Source organism: Bufo bufo, chromosome 3 (genome assembly GCF_905171765.1).
Source record: "Bufo bufo chromosome 3, aBufBuf1.1, whole genome shotgun sequence".
In the NCBI taxonomy this organism is placed as follows: Eukaryota; Metazoa; Chordata; class Amphibia; order Anura; family Bufonidae; genus Bufo; species Bufo bufo.
Window position 1 is genome coordinate 361,499,154 of NC_053391.1, and position 22,555 is coordinate 361,521,708.

The following is a 22,555-nucleotide window of genomic DNA, read 5'->3' on the forward strand; positions in this document are numbered from 1 at the left end:
TCCCCTTATTCCTTGGATCAAAAATTCCACCTTTCCTCAAAGGCAAGATGCTCCCTGTTGTGGTGGACGGTACCAGAACATCTATCAGCAGGAGTTCCATGGACATTTCCAGACCAGACTATAATTACCACAGACGCCCTTGGGGTTGGGGAGCTCACTCCCAGAACAGATACTGGCAAGGGAGGTGGAATCTGATTACGAGAAAAGCATCCTCCAATTTCAAGGAGTTAAAAGCAGTAGAGATGGCGCTGACGGCTCTTCTGGGAAAAAAATAAATAAATACAGGAAGATTGTTTTTATTCAGACAATTCAACAGTGGTGGCCTACATAAACCGTCAAGGAACAAGAGTCTCTTCCCTCCTACATCTATGCCAGGAGATCCTTTGCATAGCAGAAAGAAGAATGCTTTTCCTTTCAGCGGTACATCGGAAGGGGAATGTTATAGCGGACTGCCTCAGTCGAGTTTCCATAAAACAGCGAGAATGGTGTCTAAACGAAGAAATATTTTTGCAGATAGGCCAGAAGTACGGTCTTGCTACAGTGGACCTTTTTGCCTCAAGAGCCAACAGGAAGGCAGAAAAATTTCTCTCCCTCAATCATTTGGACAGCCCATCAGAAGTGGACGGGTTAGCACAGGACTGGAGCCAAGAATTGCGGTACGCCTTCCGTCCATTTTGCCTTATCCCACAAGTATTAAAGAAAATAGAGAGAGGAAGCCTCTGTTATTCTGATAGCTGCAAAGTGGCCCAAGAGGTCCTGGTATTCGAATCTTCTGAGGTTGGCAGTACAGCCTCCATGGTCCCTACCATTGAGAGAGGATCTTCTTTACCAGGGTCCACTAGTATCACTGGCCTGGGCGCGGCTAAGCTCTGTTCCCTTGAATGGAGCTTATCCCCGCCCAGGCCAGTTGATACAAGTCATGACGTCACTTGGCCAGCGGTAAACGGGGAGAAGGCTGTGGTGCTGCTGGAGCGCTGCTGCCTTCTCAAACAGCTGATCGGTGGTGCTCCCGGGTGTCGGACCCCCGCCGATCAGAAGCTGATGATCTATCCAGAGGATAGATCATAAGTTTAAACAAAGTGCAGAACCCCTTTAAGACCATTGTCTACTCCCTGGGATTTGAATACTGTTCTTTCGGCCCCATCTCAGAAGCTGTTTGAACCATTAAGCAAAATCTCTATCAATATGCTTTCTTTTAAAATGACCTTCCTTCTAGCAATAACCTCGGCTAGATGGGTATCTGAGATTCAAGCTTTTTTCTGCCTTCTCTTCCTATACCACGATTTTGAAGGATAAAGTGATCATTAGACCAATTCCATCTTTCCATCCCAAGGTGGTCTCAGATTTTCACAGAAGTCAGGATGTGATAGTACCTTATTTTTGCCCAGATCCAGTCAATACATTAGAAGAAAAATTTAATTGCCTAGATGTCAGGAGGTGTCTAGTGTTTTACCTAGATTCCACATCACCTTGGAGGATAGATGAGAATCTACTTAACCAGTTTCAGGGAAAGTGTAGTGGCCGCAAAGTTTCCACTAGTGCTATTGCTAGATCGGTAAAGAATGCAATTTCTCTTGCCTATTCTTCTCTTAGCCTGCCTCCTCCAACGGGGTTTGGGGCTCATTCTACCAGGGCCATTGCGACCTCTTGGGCAGAGAGGGCAGATGCTTCTTTGGCCCAGATTTGTAGAGCCGCTGTTGGAGCTCTCCCCATACTTTTTTTTTAGACATTGCAGACTGCATCTTGATTCAGGTGCGGCCTTTGGGAGGAAAGTGGTACAAGCTGTAGTCCGTCTCTCTCTCCCCCCTTCCCTAAATTTTCTTTGTCTTATAGTTTAGTCTTGCATGGGTGCCGTCATGGGTTAGGGGAAAACAATAATTTCTCTTACTGGTAATTGTTTTTCTTGAAACCCATGACTGCACCCCAAAAATTTCCTCCGTAATATATTTAAAAAAAAATAAAAAAAATAAATATATATATATATATATATATATATATATATATATATATATATATTAGTGGGTTTTCGCTCTGCTAGATAGGGTAAGCAGGCGCAGTACAGAAGCAAAATACAAGCACTTAACTCTAAACGTCAGTGTTTATTCATACTCTAGGCAATTGCACAAAACAGCACGTAACTTTACAGTCTTGGTGTTAATTCACACACAATGGAAAGTTCATTTAACACAAGTCGCTTTGACGGCAGTTCTGCCTCCATTAGTCCACAGCTGGCTTTAGGGGGCCTAAAAGTTTCCCCAGCATGCGGCTCTCAGCCCTCCAGCACGGCACAAAGCCTCAGATCCCAAAAAACAGAGACATCTCTGCTGAGCCCAGCTGCCTATTTAAGGACAGCCAGGTGCTGCCAAAACCCAGACCGGCACTTAAACTCCGGTCCAGTATTTGACCTCACCTGGCTGGAAACCAGCTCAGCTGCACATGCTGTGAGGAAAATACCTGCCTTGCCAGTCACAACAACTCACTGTGTCAAAATATATATATATGGAATTTAGAGAAGTTACCGGATAGGTTCTCTTTACCATTGTGTGTTGCTTTCTGTTTTTTTTTTTTTTTTTTTCAACTCTTCTTTTTTCGGAGGCGTGCCGCCCACCGAGGTCGGTTTGTTATAATCACTGAGGTGTGGTGGGGATGTGAACCATTTTATCTCTTCAGGTTTGCTGTCCTGGATGGGAGGTCCTAGTCGCATGGGTTTTAAGAAAAACAATTACTGGTAAGAGCAATTATTGTTTTCTGGGCGCTGCTCCGTTCGCCCGCTGTGCCCCTGTTGAATTATCCCGTCTGATATCAAATGCATCGGTTCAGGTAGGAGGAGACTGCCCTGTTTCTCAATGGGCGTCTCCTTCTCCCTGGCTGTAGCGCGGTCCAATAACAAAGGAGAGCGTCACAGCCAGGGAGAAAAAAATAACTTCTCTCTGGTTGTGACACTCTCCGCTGTGATTGGACCGTGCTACAGCCAGGGAGAAGGAGACGCCCATTGAGAAAAAGAGCAGTCTCCTCCTCCCTGTACCGATGCTATTCATTAACATACCTGGCCGCAGAATTTAACAGGAACGGAGCGGCGCCCAGAAAAAATTGTTAGCGCTATTAGATCCACGCTGTATGCCCTACATACCCATATACTTAGTTTATAAAATCTGGACCCATGAAAGGTCCTCTTTAATTGAGAATCTGTGTGTGGATCTAAATGGGAACTCAGGCGATAGTAGCGTCACCTGTTTCTTTAATAAGGACTGAACGTGGATCTAAAATTTTCATGCTGCATTTAATTGACAAGGTCGCAGACTTAAATCTTTCAGGTCTAGCAACCTGGCTTAGTTATGTGTGACTTGATTCCTTTATCTAGGAAAAATGGCCTCTGTGCCTGGCGTGTGCGCCTCATGGCCTCTGTGCCTGGCGTGTGCGCCTCATGGCCTCTGTGCCTGGCGTGTGCGCCTCATGGCCTCTGTGCCTGGCGTGTGCGCCTCATGGCCTCTGTGCCTGGCGTGTGCGCCTCATGGCCTCTGTGCCTGCTGGCCTGCGAGCAGTGGTGCCTGGAATTTGTCTTGTATTGATTATAGCTATCACTTCTATGGCAATAAATTGGTATATCCACCTCAAGACAAGTGATTTTCAGTAAATGTCAACTTATGCCCAACAACTCTTCTCTATGTTGTTCTATCTATTTGCACCTAAGGATGCTGATGTCACGAACATTAGGGACCTTGCCTTCATTGCACCTAATACCCATAACCTCAAGGGCACCTCTGTCCCCTCCGGGGAAGGAGACTCCCCTCACTGCACGCCAACCCAGGGAGCTACAAATCTGCAATAGAGACTATGCCTTCCTCTGTCCACATTCACACTTGCAGCTATGCTCACACATATAAGCTGCGGCTATGTAAGCTGCACAGGTCCTGTAACCTTTTGCCATTTCTCAGTCCCTGTGTCTCCTGGCTAGTGCCAGGTAAAGATCTTGTGGAACCCTTAAGACTGCCTCTGACGTATGCGGACAGGTGGGTTCTCGGTTGGCCTGGTTTCATCGGGAGGGTTCTTTCTCCTTTTTTCTCCCTTGAGTTCATACCAACTCCTCCCGGTACGGGATCCCAAACTTGTCCTGGACCGGTATGAAGTTAATGGTACAGTTTGGTTACCTCATCGTTGATGTCCATGTCAGCCATGTGCCAGTGCTGTCAGCTTGGCTCTGTTTTCTTACATATACCTTGTAGACATTCCGGAGTTAGTTTATCAGATTATAACTAGAGTTGTTGCGATACCAAATTTTTGATTCGGTTTCGATACCATGAAAAAGTATTGCGATACTCGATACCATTCGATACCACGCGAAAAAAATAAACAAAAAAAGCCACGTGCATTCCTCATTTTTAAAAATGGCGAATCGCGCAGTTTTTATTTTATTTTTTCTGTTCCGGCATTCACCACCTAGATTTTTTTTCTATATTTTAATAGTTTGGACTTTTCTGACGTGGCGATGTAATATGTTTATTTATATATTTTATATGTGAAATTGGGAAAAGGGGGGTGATTTATACTTCATATTTTAGTGTTTGTTTTTTTTTTCCACTTTTTATTTAATAACTATTTCCCCCCTTAGGGGCTAGAACCTGGGATCTTTCATCCCTTTTCCTATTCACCCTGATAGATCTCTATCAGGGTGAATAGGACTCCACACTGTCCCTGCTGCTCTGTGCTTTGTGCACACAGCATCAGGGATGTTACCATGGCAACCAGGGCTTCTGTAGCGTCCTGGCTGCCATGGTAACCGATCGGAGCCCCAGGCTTACACAGCTGGGGCTCCGATCAGAAGCTGCCACTGCACCACCAATGAGGGGGAGTGGAGAGGTCCCTGTGGCCACTGCCACCAATGATTTTAATACTGGAGGGTTGAGAGGGGCCGGCGCACTGTGCCACCAATGATTTTAATGGGATTGGGGGGGGGGCACACTGCACCACAAATGATTTTACCCCTTTATACAGGAGGCGGGTACTAGCAGATCAGCGGCAGTTAACTGCCGCTGATCGCAGCTCCCTGTCAGGGGCAGGGTGCCGGCAATGCGATTCTGCTGCCGGCACCCGCCTCCTGTATGTGTTAAAGACTGACTACTGTATATGAGTCCAGACTTTCACTATTAGGCCACACAGAGCGGCGCCCAGCGATGTCTCAGCACTCACCATTTAGTCCTGGGCGCCGCTCCGTTCGCCCGCAGTGCCCCATTACTGTCTCCTCTCCTGCTCCACATGCTGCTGATTACTATCGGAGCGATGGGAGGAGACATCAGCTTCACTAGTGGGCGTTCCTTCTCCCTGGCTGTAGCGCTGTCCAATCGCAGCGCAGGGAAAAGGAACGCCCACTAGTGAAGCTGATGTCTCCTCCCATCGCTCCGATAGTAATCCTATCATTGGTGGCGCAGTGCGCCCGCCCCTCCTCCGCCCCTCTCTTCTCATTGCCGCCCCTCCTCCACCCCCTCTCTTCTCATTGCCGCCCCTCCTCCGCCCCTCTCTTCTCATTGCCGCCCCTCCTCCGCCCCTCTCTTCTCATTGGTGGCAGCGGCAGCAGCACAGGGGGAGGGAGGACAGCTTCCTTCTCCCCGTGCTGCTGAGAGAGAACATGAGCGCGCCGATAGCAGCGCGCTCATGTTCAGAGATACTAGACTGCGCAGAAGCGCAGCCCAGTATCGAAAAAACGGAAATCCCGGTATCGTATCGATACCGGGACAAAAGTATCGATTGGGTATCGAAATTTCGATACCCGCAACAACCCTAATATATATATATATATATATATATATATATATATATAATCTAATATCTGCTCAAAAAAATAAAGGGAACACTTAAACAACACAATGTAACTCCAAGTCAATCACACTTCTGTGAAATCAAACTGTCCACTTAGGAAGCAACACTGAGTGACAATCAATTTCACATGCTGTTGTGCAAATGGGATAGACAACACGTGGAAATTATAGGCAATTAGCAAGACACCCCCAATAAAGGAGTGGTTCTGCAGGTGGTGACCACAGATCACTTCTCAGTTCCTATGCTTCCTGGCTGATGTTTTGGTCCCTTTTGAATGCTGGAGGTGCTTTCACACTAGTGGTAGCATCAGACGGAGTCTACAACCCACACAAGTGGCTCAGGTAGTGCAGCTTATCCAGGATGGCACATCAATGCGAGCTGTGGCAAGAAGGTTTGCTGTGTCTGTCAGCGTAGTGTCCAGAGCATGGAGGCGCTACCAGGAGACATGCCAGTACATCAGGAGACGTGGAGGAGGCCGTAGGAGGGCAACAACCCAGCAGCAGGACCGCTACCTCTGCCTTTGTGCAAGGAGGAACAGAAGGAGCACTGCCAGAGCCCTGCAAAATGACCTCCAGCAGGCCACAAATGTGCATGTGTCTGCTCAAACGGTCAGAAACAGACTTCATGAGGGTGATATGAGGGCCCGACGTCCACAGGTGGGGGTTGTGCTTACAGCCCAACACCGTGCAGGACATTTGGCATTTGCCAGAGAACACCAAGATTGGCAAATTCGCCACTGGCGCCCTGTGCTCTTCACAGATGAAAGCAGGTTCACACTGAGCACATGTGACAGAGTCTTGAGACGCCGTGGAGAACGTTCTGCTGCCTGCAACATCCTCCAGCATGACCGGTTTGGCATTGGGTCAGTAATGGTGCGGTGTGGCATTTCTTTGGAGGGCCGCACAGCCCTCCATGTGCTCGCCAGAGGTAGCCTGACTGCCATTAGGTACCGAGATGAGATCCTTAGACCCCTTGTGAGACCATATGTTGGTGCGGTTGACCCTGGGTTCCTCCTAATGCAAGACAATGCTAGACCTCATGTGGCTGGAGTGTGGTAGCAGTTCCTGCAAGACGAAGGCATTGATGCTATGGACTGGCCCGCCCGTTCCCCAGACCTGAATCGAATTGAGCACATCTGGGACATCATGTCTCGCTCTATCCACCAACGTCACGTTGCACCACAGACTGTCCAGGAGTTGGCAGATGCTTTAGTCCAGGTCTGGGAGGAGATCCCTCAGGAGACCGTCCGCCACCTCATCAGGAGCATGCACAGGCGTTGTAGGGAGGTCATACAGGCACGTGGAGGCCACACACACTACTGAGCCTCATTTTGACTTGTTTTAAGGACATTACATCAAAGTTGGATCAGCCTGTACTGTGTTTTTCCACTTTAATTTTGAGTGTGACTCCAAATCCAGACCTCCATGGGTTGAAAAATTTGATTTCCACTTTTTTATTTTTGTGTGATTTTGTTGTCAGCACATTCAACTATGTAAAGAACAAAGTATTTCAGAAGAATATTTAATTAATTCAGATCTAGGATGTTATTTTTGTGTTCCCTTTATTTTTTTGAGCAGTGTGTGTATATGTATGTATGTATGTATGTATATATATATATATATATATATATATATATATATATATATATATAAAATTATTTTTGCATATGCTGTGTGAAGGTGAAGTGCTGCTACTTTTCTAAGCTTGTGGCTGGGTTTACAATGTTCTGTGGATTCTGCCAAGCCCCGGTGTATGTCATTTGACGTTAATAACCCTGATGGCAGGAAGTTGTCCTGTATTCGGTGTAGACGGGGGTTGTATTTGCTGAGCTGTGACACAGCAGCACGGAGGAAGCTGAGGGTGAGCAGCCGAGAACAATGCTGCATTGAAGAGCTCATAGGTTTTAATGAATGTACTCCGTTCTTTAAAGTCTCTTGCTCTGACCCCTGCTTGTCTCAAGGTAACTTTAAGCAGGAAGTGTTACAGTAGAGCTGATTGATAACGCCATCAGCCAATAGCCAGCAAGCAGTGCCCCGCAATAACAGGCTGCAGCCAGTGGGGTGGGAGCGGAGGCGGGCGCTGGTGTCATGTAGCAGGTTAGATTGAATGCCTTTGACTGTTAAAGTGGAAGGAGGCTGCTGGATTTTTTTATTGGAGACTTGGGAGTTTTTCCTTTAGACAGGGGTCAGCTGAAAGACAAAGAAAAATGGCGAGGAGTTTGCAGGGAGAGCTGACTGAGTTTGGCCTTGGGATGGATGTTGCACTGTCTCTTCCTTGCATGTCCTCATGCCTTTGTCCTTTCTTCTGTGTGTTTCCCCCCCCCCCCCCCCTCTTTCCCGAGAGGGGGGAGGGCTGGTGAGAGTGAAGCTGAAGGGGAGAAATGTAAGTGCTCTGCTGTGGCCTCATGAAATGGGAATTGCCTGAACTGGTACCGGTTGCCCTGGTAAGTTCTTACCCTTCACTATCTTGGTAAAGTAAAGCTGTGTGATGATTTTTTTAGTATATTTTTTTTTTTTTTGTCTTTTCGGAGGAATCCAAGTTTTGTACTGTCTAAGAAAATGGCCCCTTGCATTCCAGGCATACCTTCTGCTGCACCTCTTGCACAGTGCAGTGTGGATTCCTCTCTTTGCCGTTGTGTTATTGATAGGCAGTGATAAGAACCAGTACAGAATGCACTCGACCTATGTGTGTATATATGTGACTACTGAAAACCCCTACACCATTCCCAGCTCATGCCCCACACAGGGTACAACGCAGGAAGAGGGGTTATACCTTGTAACCTAGATCTGCTGCCCCCCTACCTGCTCATTTTCACCACCTCGGTCGCCACCATCGAACAGCTGTTATGTAGAATGAAATTGCCTAAACCACCCAACTTTAGATCTACTGGTCTCCAGTCATCGCCTCCGATGAGTACGTCGTATTTATTATGCGTGTTGAAAGCTATCTGCTCCCCCCCCCCCCCCCCCCCCCCTCCACTTGCCCTTGTACCTTGCAGGTAAGCAGTCTCTTTGCATCCATAAGTCACCCCTCATTCTTGCACATAGGTAACGGTGACCCCAGCTCCGACCTAGGCAAGCCAGAGTCCTAGTTGTGACGAGAGGGTTGCTTTTAGGCTAGAGGTTTTCACACCAGGTATGAAGGTCATAGGAATGTGTGATGTGTGCAGCCCAGCCACCTCCATCCCCCACGTCCCCGTGGTTAGGGATTTGTCTTGCTCGTTTCTTTCTCATAGGGGATTGAGGCATTTGTGCAGAGACTACTAGGATGCTTGGAGGATGTCATTCTTGTCTAATTCTCTGACTTCTCTCCATCTCGGGCCTCTTTCACTTGGTATGACCTTGAAATGCTGCTGCTTTAGAGTTGGGAGAATGAAGGACAAACTTTTGTGTAGCACGTTAAGTGAGCAAAAAGTGTCCAGGCCTTTGCCTTACGGTAGAAATCTGGTAAGAACAAGCACTTTCGTAGCTACTTGTTCCTTCAGGTATCTTGCATGTCATTTAGAAGACCTGAAGACAGTTCTTCTAAGTGGGATGTGAATGTTCAGCTTGCAGTATAAAGTTAATAATCTGCAGATGGTTTGCTTCTCCAGGCTGTAAAATGGAGGGTATTTCTGGCTATAAAGCCCACCATAAGAACATAATTGGTAGACAGTGCGTGTCCTTGGGAGATTCTGACGATGGAGAGAGCGGTAAGATTTCATCAACAAATACCTTGTAGCTAAAAGCTTTGGGACCAAGGCTGACCAGTACAGTAAGAGCCTTACGGAAAGATAGAATTTGGATTTCTAGATTTGTTCATAGAAGTTAATTCTATGGAATAAACATAGCAGGGAAGACGAGGATCCGTTGGCCTTCTAATGTCTGTGGGACACGCGTGATGGCTGATATCTGAAGGATGCGAGGGAGGAGTAAATCAAACACCATGGTTATTTTTCCTTTTGAAGTTCTTTTTTTTTCTAAAATGAGTGCTTTCCAGTGGGTGCTTTTGGTTCCCACCACCACCTTAGTAACCTATGCCCTTGGAAAACAATCTGTGAGGACGTTTTTTTTTTTTTTTTTTTTTTTTTTTTTTTTCTTTCCCTATTAGCCAAAGCCGGGAGTTAATTCTAAAAGGATAAACTGTAGTAAAAGTTGACTTAGCTCCCCCCCCCCCCTTTGTTATCAGTTACGCTTTGTGTAGTCTTTCCATGTCGTGTGAAGTGTTCGTAATACTAGTCTTTGCAGGTACAGCTTTGGAGGCTTCATTCAGACATTTATTTAACACAGTGGCTGGCACTGAATGATAAATCTGGCGCACCTCTAAATCGTAGTCTAACTTTACACTACCCGTTTCTTGGCTTAGTTTATGTAAAAAAAAAAAATTGATAATTTTGTTGGTCAGTGCCACGTTAAACCATGCCCCTTTTCCTTATAAAATCGTGTCCCTTTTCATGAAGCTACACCCTCTTTGTCAAGCGAGCCCTAAAAACCGTTTGAAGTTGTTTTGGAACTTATGTATTAAATGGGTTGTCCAGGCTTTTTACAATTGATAACCTATCCTCAGGATAGGTCATCAGTATCAGACCGGCAGGGGTCAGACTCCCGGCACCCCCACCAATTAACTGTTTGAAAAGAAGGCAGCGCTCGTGTCCAAGTAAAGACTACAGAGCTGTTCCATAGAAGTGAATGGGGATGCCATACTTGTAATTACACTGCACACCTCCGTTTACCTGCTCGCCGCAGGAATTTGCGGATCCGTCATGGATCTGCAAAAACGGTTCCGTTACCATAATATAACCTCATGTATCCGTCATGAACGGATCCGTTTGTATTATGTCTTCTATAGCCATGACTGATCGAAAGTCAATGGGGGACGGATCCGTTTTATGTTGGCTCAGTTTCATCAGGCAGCATGCAAGCAGCGTTTTGGTGTCCGCCTACAAAGCGGAACGGAGGCTAAACTGATGCATTCTGAGCGGATCCTTTTCCATTCAGAATGCATTTGGGCAAAACTGATCCATTTTGGACATACCTCACCCGTACCAGGATCGCCACGGAAATCCAGGACTGTCCTGCCGGATACTGGAAGGAGGTATGGCTTTAGGCCTCATGCACATGACCATAGACTGCCTGTATTGTGGCCCGCGAACAGGGCGTCCGCAATATAAAGGCACCAGCCGTGTGCGCACCGTATCAAGTTAATGGGTCTGAAATCCGAAAGATGTGGAATGGAAGCACAGATCGAAAATTTATGGAGTGCATCCATGGGTTTTCTGTCCATGCCTCCGCACCGTGAAAAAGTACTGTCGGATGCAGATTGCAGACTACACTGTCAATGCCCGTGCATTGCGCATCGCAATATGTGTGTATGTGTGTGTGTATGTATATATATATATATATATATATATATATATCTTGATAAATTTCCTTGGAATCTAGGAGCCAGCTAAAAAAGTTAGGAGCCAGGCGGAGCCGCGATATAATTTTAAGCATGTATATCGCAATATATTGTTTTCTATATTTGGGGGGGGGGGGGGTGTTTAAACTTTTTTTTTTTTTTTTTTTACTTTATTTAATAACTATTAGCCTCCTTAAGGGCTAGAACCCTTGTCATATTCACCCTAATAGAGCTCTATTAGGGTGAATAGGACTTTACACTCTCCCTGCTGTCCTGTGCTTTGTGCACACAACAGCAGGGAGATGACCATGGCAGCCAGCCTCTGATCAGCCCCCCTCCAGCCTCTGATCAGCCCCCCTCCAGCCTCTGATCAGCCCCCCTCCAGCCTCTGATCAGCCCCCCTCCAGCCTCTGATCAGCCCCCCTCCAGCCTCTGATCAGCCCCCCTCCAGCCTCTGATCAGCCCCCCTCCAGCCTCTGATCAGCCCCCCTCCAGCCTCTGATCAGCCCCCCTCCAGCCTCTGATCAGCCCCCCTCCAGCCTCTGATCAGCCCCCCTCCAGCCTCTCTCTTATCAGCCCCTCCAGCCTCTCTCTTATCAGCCCCTCCAGCCTCTCTCTTATCAGCCCCTCCAGCCTCTCTCTTATCAGCCCCTCCAGCCTCTCTCTTATCAGCCCCTCCAGCCTCTCTCTTATCAGCCCCTCCAGCCTCTCTCTTATCAGCCCCTCCAGCCTCTCTCTTATCCGCCCCTCCAGCCTCTCTCTTATCCGCCCCTCCAGCCTCTCTCTTATCAGCCCCTCCAGCCTCTCTCTTATCAGCCCCTCCAGCCTCTCTCTTATCAGCCCCTCCAGCCTCTCTCTTATCAGCCCCTCCAGCCTCTCTCTTATCAGCCCCTCCAGCCTCTCTCTTATCAGCCCCTCCAGCCTCTCTCTTATCAGCCCCTCCAGCCTCTCTCTTATCAGCCCCTCCAGCCTCTCTCTTATCAGCCCCTCCAGCCTCTCTCTTATCAGCCCCTCCAGCCTCTCTCTTATACGCCCCTCCAGCCTCTCTCTTATACGCCCCTCCAGCCTCTCTCTTATACGCCCCTCCAGCCTCTCTCTTATACGCCCCTCCAGCCTCTCTCTTATACGCCCCTCCAGCCTCTCTCTTATACGCCCCTCCAGCCTCTCTCTTATCCGCCCCTCCAGCCTCTCTCTTATACGCCCCTCCAGCCTCTCTCTTATACGCCCCTCCAGCCTCTCTCTTATACGCCCCTCCAGCCTCTCTCTTATACGCCCCTCCAGCCTCTCTCTTATACGCCCCTCCAGCCTCTCTCTTATACGCCCCTCCAGCCTCTCTCTTATACGCCCCTCCAGCCTCTCTCTTATACGCCCCTCCAGCCTCTCTCTTATACGCCCCTCCAGCCTCTCTCTTATACGCCCCTCCAGCCTCTCTCTTATACGCCCCTCCAGCCTCTCTCTTATACGCCCCTCCAGCCTCTCTCTTATCAGCCTCTCTCTTATACGCCCCTCCAGCCTCTCTCTTATCAGCCTCTCTCTTATACGCCCCTCCAGCCTCTCTCTTATCAGCCTCTCTCTTATACGCCCCTCCAGCCTCTCTCTTATACGCCCCTCCAGCCTCTCTCTTATACGCCCCTCCAGCCTCTCTCTTATACGCCCCTCCAGCCTCTCTCTTATCAGCCTCTCTCTTATACGCCCCTCCAGCCTCTCTCTTATCAGCCTCTCTCTTATACGCCCCTCCAGCCTCTCTCTTATCAGCCTCTCTCTTATACGCCCCTCCAGCCTCTCTCTTATCAGCCTCTCTCTTATACGCCCCTCCAGCCTCCCTCTTATCAGCCCCCTCTGGTAACAAACCCACCCCGCCTCCCTCCCCAGTATTAATCATTGGTGGCAGTGACCACAGGGTCCCCCTCCTCCCCCCATCATTGGTGGCAGTGGGCAGTTCCGATCGGAGTCCCAGCAGTGTAATGCTGGGGCTCCGATCGGTTACCATGGCAGCCAGGACGCTACTGAAGTCCTGGCTGCGATGGTATGTTAGTGAGCAGCATTATACTCACGTGCGCCGTGATCGCCGGGAGCTCCTTCTTCTCATAGGTCTGTGCGGCGCATTGCTAATGCTATAAGCATAGCAATGAGCCGCACAGACAGAAGAAAGAGCGCCCGGCGGCCACGGCGCACGTGAGTATAATGCTGCTCACTAACATACCATCGCAGCCAGGACTTCAGTAGTGTGACTCCTGGCTGCCATGGTAACCGATCGGAGCCCCAGCATTACACTGCTGGGACTCCGATCGGAACTGCCCACTGCCACCAATGCAGAGAGTCGAGACTGAAGAACCCGACCTCTGACAGGACGCTGTGATCCGCGCGAATAACCCCTCAACTGAGGGGTTAATCGCGCGGATCACAGCGTGCAGTCATAGGGGCCGGGATATGGCCGGCACATTCATTGGTGGCGCAGTGGCCACAGTCCCTCCCCTCCTCCTCCTACCCTGTTCTTAGTGGCCAGCGGCAGCCGCGCACAGTGGGGAGGGAGGTACTCCTCTCCTTCTCCACTGTGCCGACTCAGGAAACCATGGTGCGCGCCGAGAGCGCATCTTTGAAAACGGGCTGACAAATACCCAAGCGCCAGGACCAAATTCCTGGTCGCCATGGCGACCTGGCGCCCAGGATTTGTTGAGCCCTGTGTGTGTGTGTGTGTGTGTGTGTATATATATATATATATATATATATATATATATATATATATATATACATACACACATATATACACACACATATATACACACACATACGGTCAGTGCCCATGCATTGCGGACCGCAATGTATATACACATATAAATATATTAAGTGTATGTAAATAATTTTATTATAAATCAAAATGGCACTCTCATTAGATGAAAATAACGGGACCGGTGGGTGTGGCTTAGTGGGTCGGCTGTGGTGGTAGTGCAGGGGGGGGATGGGCATTGACTAAGTAGCTACTGCAGTAGGGACTCTGAAGGTTTTTATTACAGCCAGCTTCTGACAGGAATGAGCTGTTTGTAGAGAGGGAACAAGCAGCTGATTCCTGTCAGAGTTGGAGCGGGAAGCAGGGAGCCGACCACTGACAGGAGCAGACTGCACTTGCTCTCAAGCTCCTCCATGTTGCATGCAGCCATGGACCAACTCAGCTGCAAGGTAGAGCAAGGACTAAGGGGGCATGGCTTATAATTGAAAGAAAAGCAGGCAGGTGGGTTTAATGAAGTATATTAGGAACGTCGTGTTTTCCCTGCCTGCCACACAGTAGTGGAAAGTATTTAAAGAATGGCCATCCCCTTTAAGTGTAACTGTCCATTATGGCCATCCCTTTTGAATATGAGATTAAGGCTGAAGGGCAGTATTCAGTCCTGGTATCCTTTCCTCTTTAGCAGGGGTGCACAACCCGCGGGCCGCATGCGGCCCCCGTCCTCCTGGACAGAAACACAGCTGATCGTAAAATCAGCTGTGTTTCTGCCAGCAGCGCCGCGCGATGGATCATTACAGCCCCTGCCCCTGCCGCAGGAGCACGACGGGTCGTTGGCTGTCAGTGACAGCGGGGGAGCCGAGGAGAAGGCAGAAGCAGTTATCAGCGCTTCTGCCTTCTCCTCACACAGGTGAGCGCTGTGTAGGGTGGACCCGGCTTGGGGGCAGAGGAGCGCTGAGCTGCAGGGTTAGGAGACCTGATTAGCTATGCCTGTGTACAATGCCCCCACTGCAGGCTGGTTTCCCCTGTAACTGGAGCTCCTTTGGATGCCTCAGTTACAGTGGAAATAGTGCAAAAAAAAAGTCTGTGTCCCCAAAGGTCTTTCAGTGACCTCTTGGGGACAAATTATGTGGAAAAAATATATTAAATAAGTTAAAAAGTTATTTAAAAAATATAATAAATCACAAATAAAATAAAAAATAAAATATGTTGTGGCAAAAAATAAATAGAAAATTATAAAAAAAATACAAAACAAATAAAAGGAATAAAATAAAAGGAAAAATTGCTAAGTAAAAGAGTGTTCACTGCCCCCTAACAGTCTTTTTATGATCCCTTGTCATTATGTGGCAAAAATATATAAAAAAAAAATATAGAAAATTAAAAATAAAAAAATAATAAAATACAAATAAAAGAAAAAAAAGTGCAAAATAGTAGAGTGTTCATTGTCCCTCAACAGTCTTTTTGTGACCCCTTGGGTGGAATACAATAAAATATTATTAAAATACAAATAAAAGTAATAAATAAAAAAGAAATAGTGAAAAATTCACAAAGTGTCAGTGTTCCCCAAAGGTCTTTTTATGACCTCTTGGGGGATATTATTTGTAGCAGAAATATATAAAAAATTAAGTTAAAAAAGATGAAAAATAATAAAATACATAAAAGAAAAACACCCACACCAACCAAAACCGTTGCCATTATCGCCCCATTCATGTGAAACTAACTATACATATAAATATAACAAAACGAACGACACAAAATAGGGAACTAATTATAATAATTTATTTTGGTGTCAGTTTGCATATTTAAAGAATAAGGAGCTATAGTTTGAAAAAAAATAAAATACTTTTTTTAAATGTTTTGTGCAGTAAAGTCCCTATCTGTCAAGTGAAAAATTGTTGCAAAAATTATTTTGGTAGTCTCAACACATTAAAAAAGTTACAACCGTTCGAACCACCAGGTGCACAAAAACACAAAAAAAGTGTCTTTTCAGGCCTGGTTATTAAAGTGTTAACCAATAAGCGCTTTCCCCACTAGTAAGAGAAAGTGCTTACTGGTTATTGCAGGGCGCCTGTAACTGGCAGGAGGCGGTAATAACCAGGGAGCACGGCCTCTACAGTGAGGAAAATCACTGATTTATGAACAAGTTCCTGCAGCGTGGCCCCTGAACCAGAAGATGCATACTTACCTGCTCCATTCCGCCCTGCCCCCGCTGCCTCCCTGCTCCATGCCGCCCTGCCCCCGCTGCCTCCATCTTCCGGTTCCTGCACTTTTACACCTGTCCGTGCATGACCATGGTCACATACACCTCTCCAGTCAATGACTGGCTACAGCAGTGACACGCTGCTTGTGGCCACATCACCGCTGAAGCCAGTGATTGGCTGCAGAGGTACATATGGCCATGCACTGACAGGTGTAATCAGCATTGGGAGCAGGTAAGTATAACTCTTCGGTTTAAGGTGCCATGCTGCAAGAACATGTTAAATTCATTTTTACTGGGAAATCCCTTTAAGCCAGGGTGGATTAGCCATAGATCTCACAGGGAAACTTCCCGGGGGGCTGTCTGGGTCCTCCTCACGGCCAGCCAGTGAGAGTTTTTGGGGATGTATTTTGTGCTCATGGGGGCAGTATTGTGTGATGAACTGTGGGGCGGTATAATGTGCCACAATATGGTATTGCTGGCCCGGACTTCCATCAATTTATACCCGACTACAAAACGGGGCCCCTGTTAGTATTTTTCCAGGGCCAGCAGCGAGATATTCAGGTCAATTATTGGAAACACGTCTTCATAGGGACACTCACTCATGATAACTGGCGGTATAATCGTGCCGCACATCTCTGTGTGATCAGGGATGTGCTACTGATAGTCAATGTAACTAAATGAAGGAGGAATGACTGTGATAGCGATCATTCCTCCCCAGTCACTTTACATCGGCCTGTGTACATTGCGGCCCCTTGAAATAGAGCGATGTGACAATGCGGCCCTCAGACCAAAAAAGGTTGTGCACCCCTGCTCTATAGCATCATGGTATCCCACGTCACTGTGACTTCAGACGACTGCTTCCTGACACCAGAAATGCTGCACTGCCCGATACCTGGAAGTAGAAGAATGTTTCTCGCCACCCTCTGTGTCCCTGTTCTCTACTGAAGCTGAAGGGGCGCAGAGCAGAATGAAATCTTTTTTTTTGCCCATCAGTTTTTGTTTTTTTTTTGTAATGTGTAGGGGCAGTGATACTGGTGATTTTTGTAATCTACAATCTACTTTAATTATTAAAATTGGACATTTCTGTTAGTAAAAATAGCTGTAAAGTGGCCCATTTTGTGCCTTCTGTTTACTTTACTGTGGAGACTTGCTCCACACTGACTGCTGCTGCCCCTGGCTATCCTCCAGCACTCCAGCTGTGGTAAAACTCTGTTCTCAGAACATGGAGCATGCTGGGAGTCGTAGTCTCCCCACAGCCGCAGTGCTGGAGGTTAGCCATCACTGATATAGAGAGTGGAGGGCAGCAGCAGTCGGTGACGGGATCTTCGCTGTTAGGGGGTTTGCGTTCCTGTCGCCACGTGGAGAGAGCCATTTCCTTTTTAATTAGAAGTCAGCAGTAGTAATAGTGTAATGGCTTTGCTCTGCTAGCGGTTCGGTTTACCCATTCTCTGACTTGTGTGCAGCCAGATTTAGCTCCACGTTGTCCATGATTCATAGCACACCGCGCACTTGTATCTGTCACGAGCTGCGTGCAGGGATTGTTCACTCTTCACAGAGGACATGAAGGGGGTTCTTAGAAGCCGACCGCCGGCAGACAGCGGCGAAGAGCAGGTCTGTTACAGGCCGCCATTCACAATATGCTAATGGTTAAAAATCTTACCCAACATGCCATTTTTCACAGAATTATTCAAACCTATGTAAAGTGTATGTGGGGAAAAAAACAAAAACAGAATCTGCTATTTCATCAATATCCAGTGTATGGAGTCTGGCCATCGCTGTCAGATGCACCTATTTCCTCACCCACCCCCAAATACATGCACACTGACTACACCGATACAGCATGGCAGAACATGCACTTGGAATTCATGGCGGTCGTGCAGGTGAAGCGCCTGTCTCAATGGGGCCTTTGTTTAGTGCATTGCATATTGCCACAGAACTGGACATTGCAGGGCATTAAATCTACCATTTCTCCGGGTGTTTCCCAGAAGATATCCATCCAAATGTTTCACTTTGTCTTTCAGATTTGAACATGTCTGCTGATGGAGGGTTCGGTGCAAACAGTGATGCACAGCAGAGCTTGCAGTCCTTCTGGCCAAGGGTGATGGAGGATATCCGAAACCTAACAGTGGTAAGAGTTCATGTCTGAAATAGGGGAAATGAAAGTCATTTTATATTTATCATGTTCCCTATGCAGTGCTGAAATGAACACGAAGGCCCCTTTCGGACCAGACAGTTTTCCGTCCAGATGCGATGCGTGTAGTCAACGCCTTGCTTCAGGACGGTTTCAATGGGTCTGTGAGTGTCGTTTATCACCGATCCTATCTGCGTTCAGGAAAAATCGCATGTTCTATATTCTGCGTTTTTCATGCAGCCCTGGCTCTATAGAAGTGAATGGGGCTTGTGTGGAAAAACGGAAAGCATCTGGATGTAATGCTTTTTTCACTGATGGTGGCTAGAAGATGTTGAGTGTTGTTCAGTTTCCTTTATGTGCGTAAAAAAACGCATCAAAAACTGATTGTATCAGTCTAGAAAAAGTAAGGGCTGAATGCAGTTGCGGACAAAACTGATTAAACTTGCATGCAGAACCATCAGTTTTTCCCTGTCTCATTCCGGATCGCTCGTGTGAAATGAGCCTTATGGAATCCATTTTTCTTATCAGAAATGATAATCATCTTTCATGCTGACAATATAACCTGCTGATGGAAGGGTCTATTGCTTGGGTTATGACTGCAGAGATATTGTGTCTGTTGCCAAACGTATATAATACCTAAGCTGTGGTATTGAAGGGGTGTCTCACAAAGGCCCCACCACCAGGCTGGAGTGATGCCCCACTCATTGTTGCAAGTCCGGCCAGTACTATGAGACTTAAACACCTGTCTGTTCAATGAATGGCCATCTGTGGAATGAAAGGACATGCCAGGCTTGCCAATCTCCAGTCTGTGATTTCTGTAACCCCTAGTCGGACCAGGGGTTGTCAGTGCAAAATGACCCCTTTGGTTCACCCTGTCGGATCCGTCCTGCCGCTATTTCGCCGGGCCGCCACTCCTTCCCCGTGACTATAATAAGGACGGGGGCGGAGCTCCGGCGCAGTACAGCAGTTCGCGGTGAGAGGCTGCTGGACTAAAAAGTCAGACATGCAGTACTTTTAGTCCAGCGGCGCTGCGCCAGAGCTCCGCCCCAGTCCCCATTATAGTCAATGGGGACGGAGCGACGGCATGGCGAAATAGCAGCAGGACGGATCCGACAGGGTGAACAGCCTGTCGGATCCGTCCTGCCGCTAGTGTGAAAGTAGCCTAAGGCCTCATGGACACTAACGTTGTTTTGGTCCGCATCAGAGCTGCAGTTATTTGCAGCTTGGATGCGGACCCATTCACTTCAATGGGGCCGCGAAAGATGCGGACAGCACTCCGTGTTCTGTCCACATCCATTGCTCCGTTCCGTGGTCCGTAAAAAAAATATATAACCTGTCCTATTTTTGTCCAGACAAGAATAGGCAGTTATATTAATGGCTGTCCGTGCCGTTCCGCAAATTGCGGAACGCACACAGACTCCATCCGTGTTTTGCGGATCCACAATTTGCGAACCGCAAAACACACAACTGTCGTGTGCATGAGGCCTAACACTAGTAAAAGCTCCCCATTAACCCAGTGGAGGACAGGTGTCCAGTTGGCCTCTGTTTTATTGTATGTGTTGGTGTGCCCTGTTTACTGTATAGAAAAGTGCAGCAGACTGTGCTTTCCTGTTCAGTGGGCCTCTAGAAAAGAAGGCATACCAAGTGGGACCAACAGATTCTGCCCCTTTTTTTTGAATAGTTTTTAAAGGGCACCGGTCAGCAGACTTGTGCCTATGGAACCGGCTGAACTGTGACATCTGTGTTGGTCCCATGTTCATATGTGCCCACGTTGCGGAGCATCTAAGTGTAATTGCAATGCCCCAGTTGTTCCTAGAATCTCATTTTTATAAATCTGGCAGTGAAATGGTTTTTTAATACTCCTCTTAATAGATGGGTATAGATAAGATGACATTATAGAAGTGTTGGACTTTTTCTCTATGGTATGTTTGTATTCTGTGTTATGTGCAAATGAAAGTTTCTCCATGTCGGGGAACCTCGCACCGTATTCTCAGAAGGGTTGCTGTAGCTGCGCTGGCCGATTTTACCTTCAGCGCTGTTGACTAGGGTTGGAATTGTCCATTGACTGTGATGCTGGCCATGCTTCCTTCAGAGCGGTTGACAGCTATTCCTTCCAACCCCCATATACATGCATGCTTGACTCAGCGAGTCATGGGTTCCGCTGCTGAATCCTGGCACAGCCGCTACACCGTGTACAGAGCTGCGGCTCCTGCTAGGGTGCTGGATGTCCTGGAAAACTCCTTTTTAGGGTACGTGCACACAGCAGTGTTGATTATGCATGAGTTTTCGTGTGGCTTTCGCTAGGGGTGGGCGATATAGACGATATGCAATATAAACCTCCCTCCCCACTGTGTGCGGCTGCCGCTGACCACCAATGAGAACAGACTAGGAGGAGGAGGGGAGGGACTGTGGCCACTGTGCCACCAATGAGAACAGAGAGGAGGAGGGGAGGGGTTAATTGCGGCGGATCGCGGCACACAGTAATAGAGGCCAGGTATGGGATATGGCCGACACATGCAGGCTAGGTTTGTATTCAGGCATATTAACTATATTGATTGGTGGCGCAGTGGCCATAGCCCCTCCCCTCTACTCCTCCTCTTCTAAGTATTATATTAATTGCGCTTCCTCTCCACGCGATTAAATCATTGGTGGCAGTGGCCCCAGGGTGGCAGCTTCTGATCGGAGCCCCCCCCCCTCCCCGATATGTATCGCACATGCTTAATTATATCGCAATATAGATTTTAGGCCATATCGCCCACCTAGGAATAGGACTTTACACTCTCCCTGCTGCCCTGTGCTTTGTGCACACAACAGCAGGGAGCTGACCATGGCAGCCAGCCTCTCATGTGCCCCCCAGCCTCTGATCTGCTCCCCCCCAGCCTCTGATCTGCTCCCCCCCCCCCCCCCAGCCTCTGATCTGCTCCCCCCCCCCCCCCAGCCTCTTATCTGCCCCCCTATGGTAACTCAAACCCACCCCCCCCCCTCCCTCCCCAATATTAATCATTAGTGGCAGTGGCCACAGGGTCCCCCTCCCCCCCCCTAGTTCATTGATGGCAGTGGGCAGTTCCGATTGGAGTCCCAGCAGTGTAATGCTGGGGCTCCGATCGGTTACCATAGCAGCCAGGACGCTACTGAAGTCCTGGCTAACATGGTATGTTAGTGAGCAGCATTATACTCACGTGCGCCGTGGCCGCCGGGCGCTTCTTCTTCTCATAGGTCTGTGCGGCGCATTGCTAATGCTATAAGCATTAGCAATGCGCCGCACAGACAGAAGAAGGAGCGACCGGCGGCCACGGCGCACGTGAGTAAAATGCTGCTCACTAACATACCATCGCAGCCAGGACTTCAGTAGCGTCCTGGCTGCTATGGTAACCGATCGGAGCCCCAGCATTACACTGCTGGGACTCCGATCGGAACTGCCCACTGCCATCAATGAACTAGGGGGGGGAAACCCTGTGGGATATGGCCGGCCACAGTCCCTCCCCTCCTCCTCCTACTCTGTCCTATCCTCATTGGTGTTCAGCGGCATACGCGCACAGTGGGGAGGGAGGGACTCCCTCCTTCTCCCTACACTGTGCCGGCCGGCGGGCTCAGGAGTAAATGGTGCGCGCAGAGAGCGCAATCATATCGCGGTCCGGCGATATGGCGAAAATCCATATCGTGGCCCAAATTTATATCGCATATCTCCTATATCGCCTATACCGCCCACCCCTAGTTTTCGCTGTGTTTCGGCACTGGTCAGTATACAATATATAAGCCCAAACCAGGAGTGGAACCTACAGAGGAAAAAGTATAATGGAAGGATCTGTGCCTCTGGTTAACCACGTGAACGTGGCCTTAAGCATCAGACAAATATTTTCTGTTTTCTCCACACAGAAAGATTTCCGTGTTCAGGAACTTCCATTGGCTCGAATCAAAAAAATCATGAAGCTTGATGAAGATGTTAAAGTGAGTTTTTTTTTTTTTATTAATTTTTTTTACTTTTATTTTATTTTTTAATGCAAGCTTTACTTGTGGGGTAAGGTTTTCATGTCTGTTTTAGTAACTACTTCCATTCCCCTGTAATAACCGTTCTGGAGCATGTTTTCATGTGACTCTTATGTTGCCAATCTTCCATTATTCCTTCTGGAAGTGCATGAATGAATTGCATCTGGGTGTTACCAGTTGGGAGAGGAGGTGGCCCTGCAGTTTGCCACTATAAAGACTGTGTTGAGACCCCTCCCCAATTGGTAATAACCTAGATGTACCTATTGCAGACTTCGCAATTCATTCATACACTTCTAGAAGGAATAATAGAGGAATGGCACAA

The 22,555-nt window shown here is 47.9% G+C and overlaps 1 protein-coding gene across 2 annotated transcripts in view; it reads left to right on the forward strand.

Annotated features, from left to right (window-relative positions):
* The window catches only part of NFYC (nuclear transcription factor Y subunit gamma), a 52,579-nt gene that overhangs the window by 9,941 nt on the left and 20,083 nt on the right, over positions 1-22,555 (forward strand). Inside the window, exons 1-3 of one of the 2 annotated variants that reach the window (XM_040424528.1) lie at positions 7,931-8,257; positions 18,137-18,243; positions 22,123-22,194. In XM_040424528.1, the coding sequence (XP_040280462.1) occupies positions 18,145-18,243; positions 22,123-22,194 (171 nt within the window). In that variant the 5' untranslated portion in view covers positions 7,931-8,257; positions 18,137-18,144. Of the gene's footprint in view, positions 1-7,930; positions 8,258-18,136; positions 18,244-22,122; positions 22,195-22,555 lie in introns of those variants that run through there. The other variant, XM_040424527.1, reaches the window with a different exon arrangement.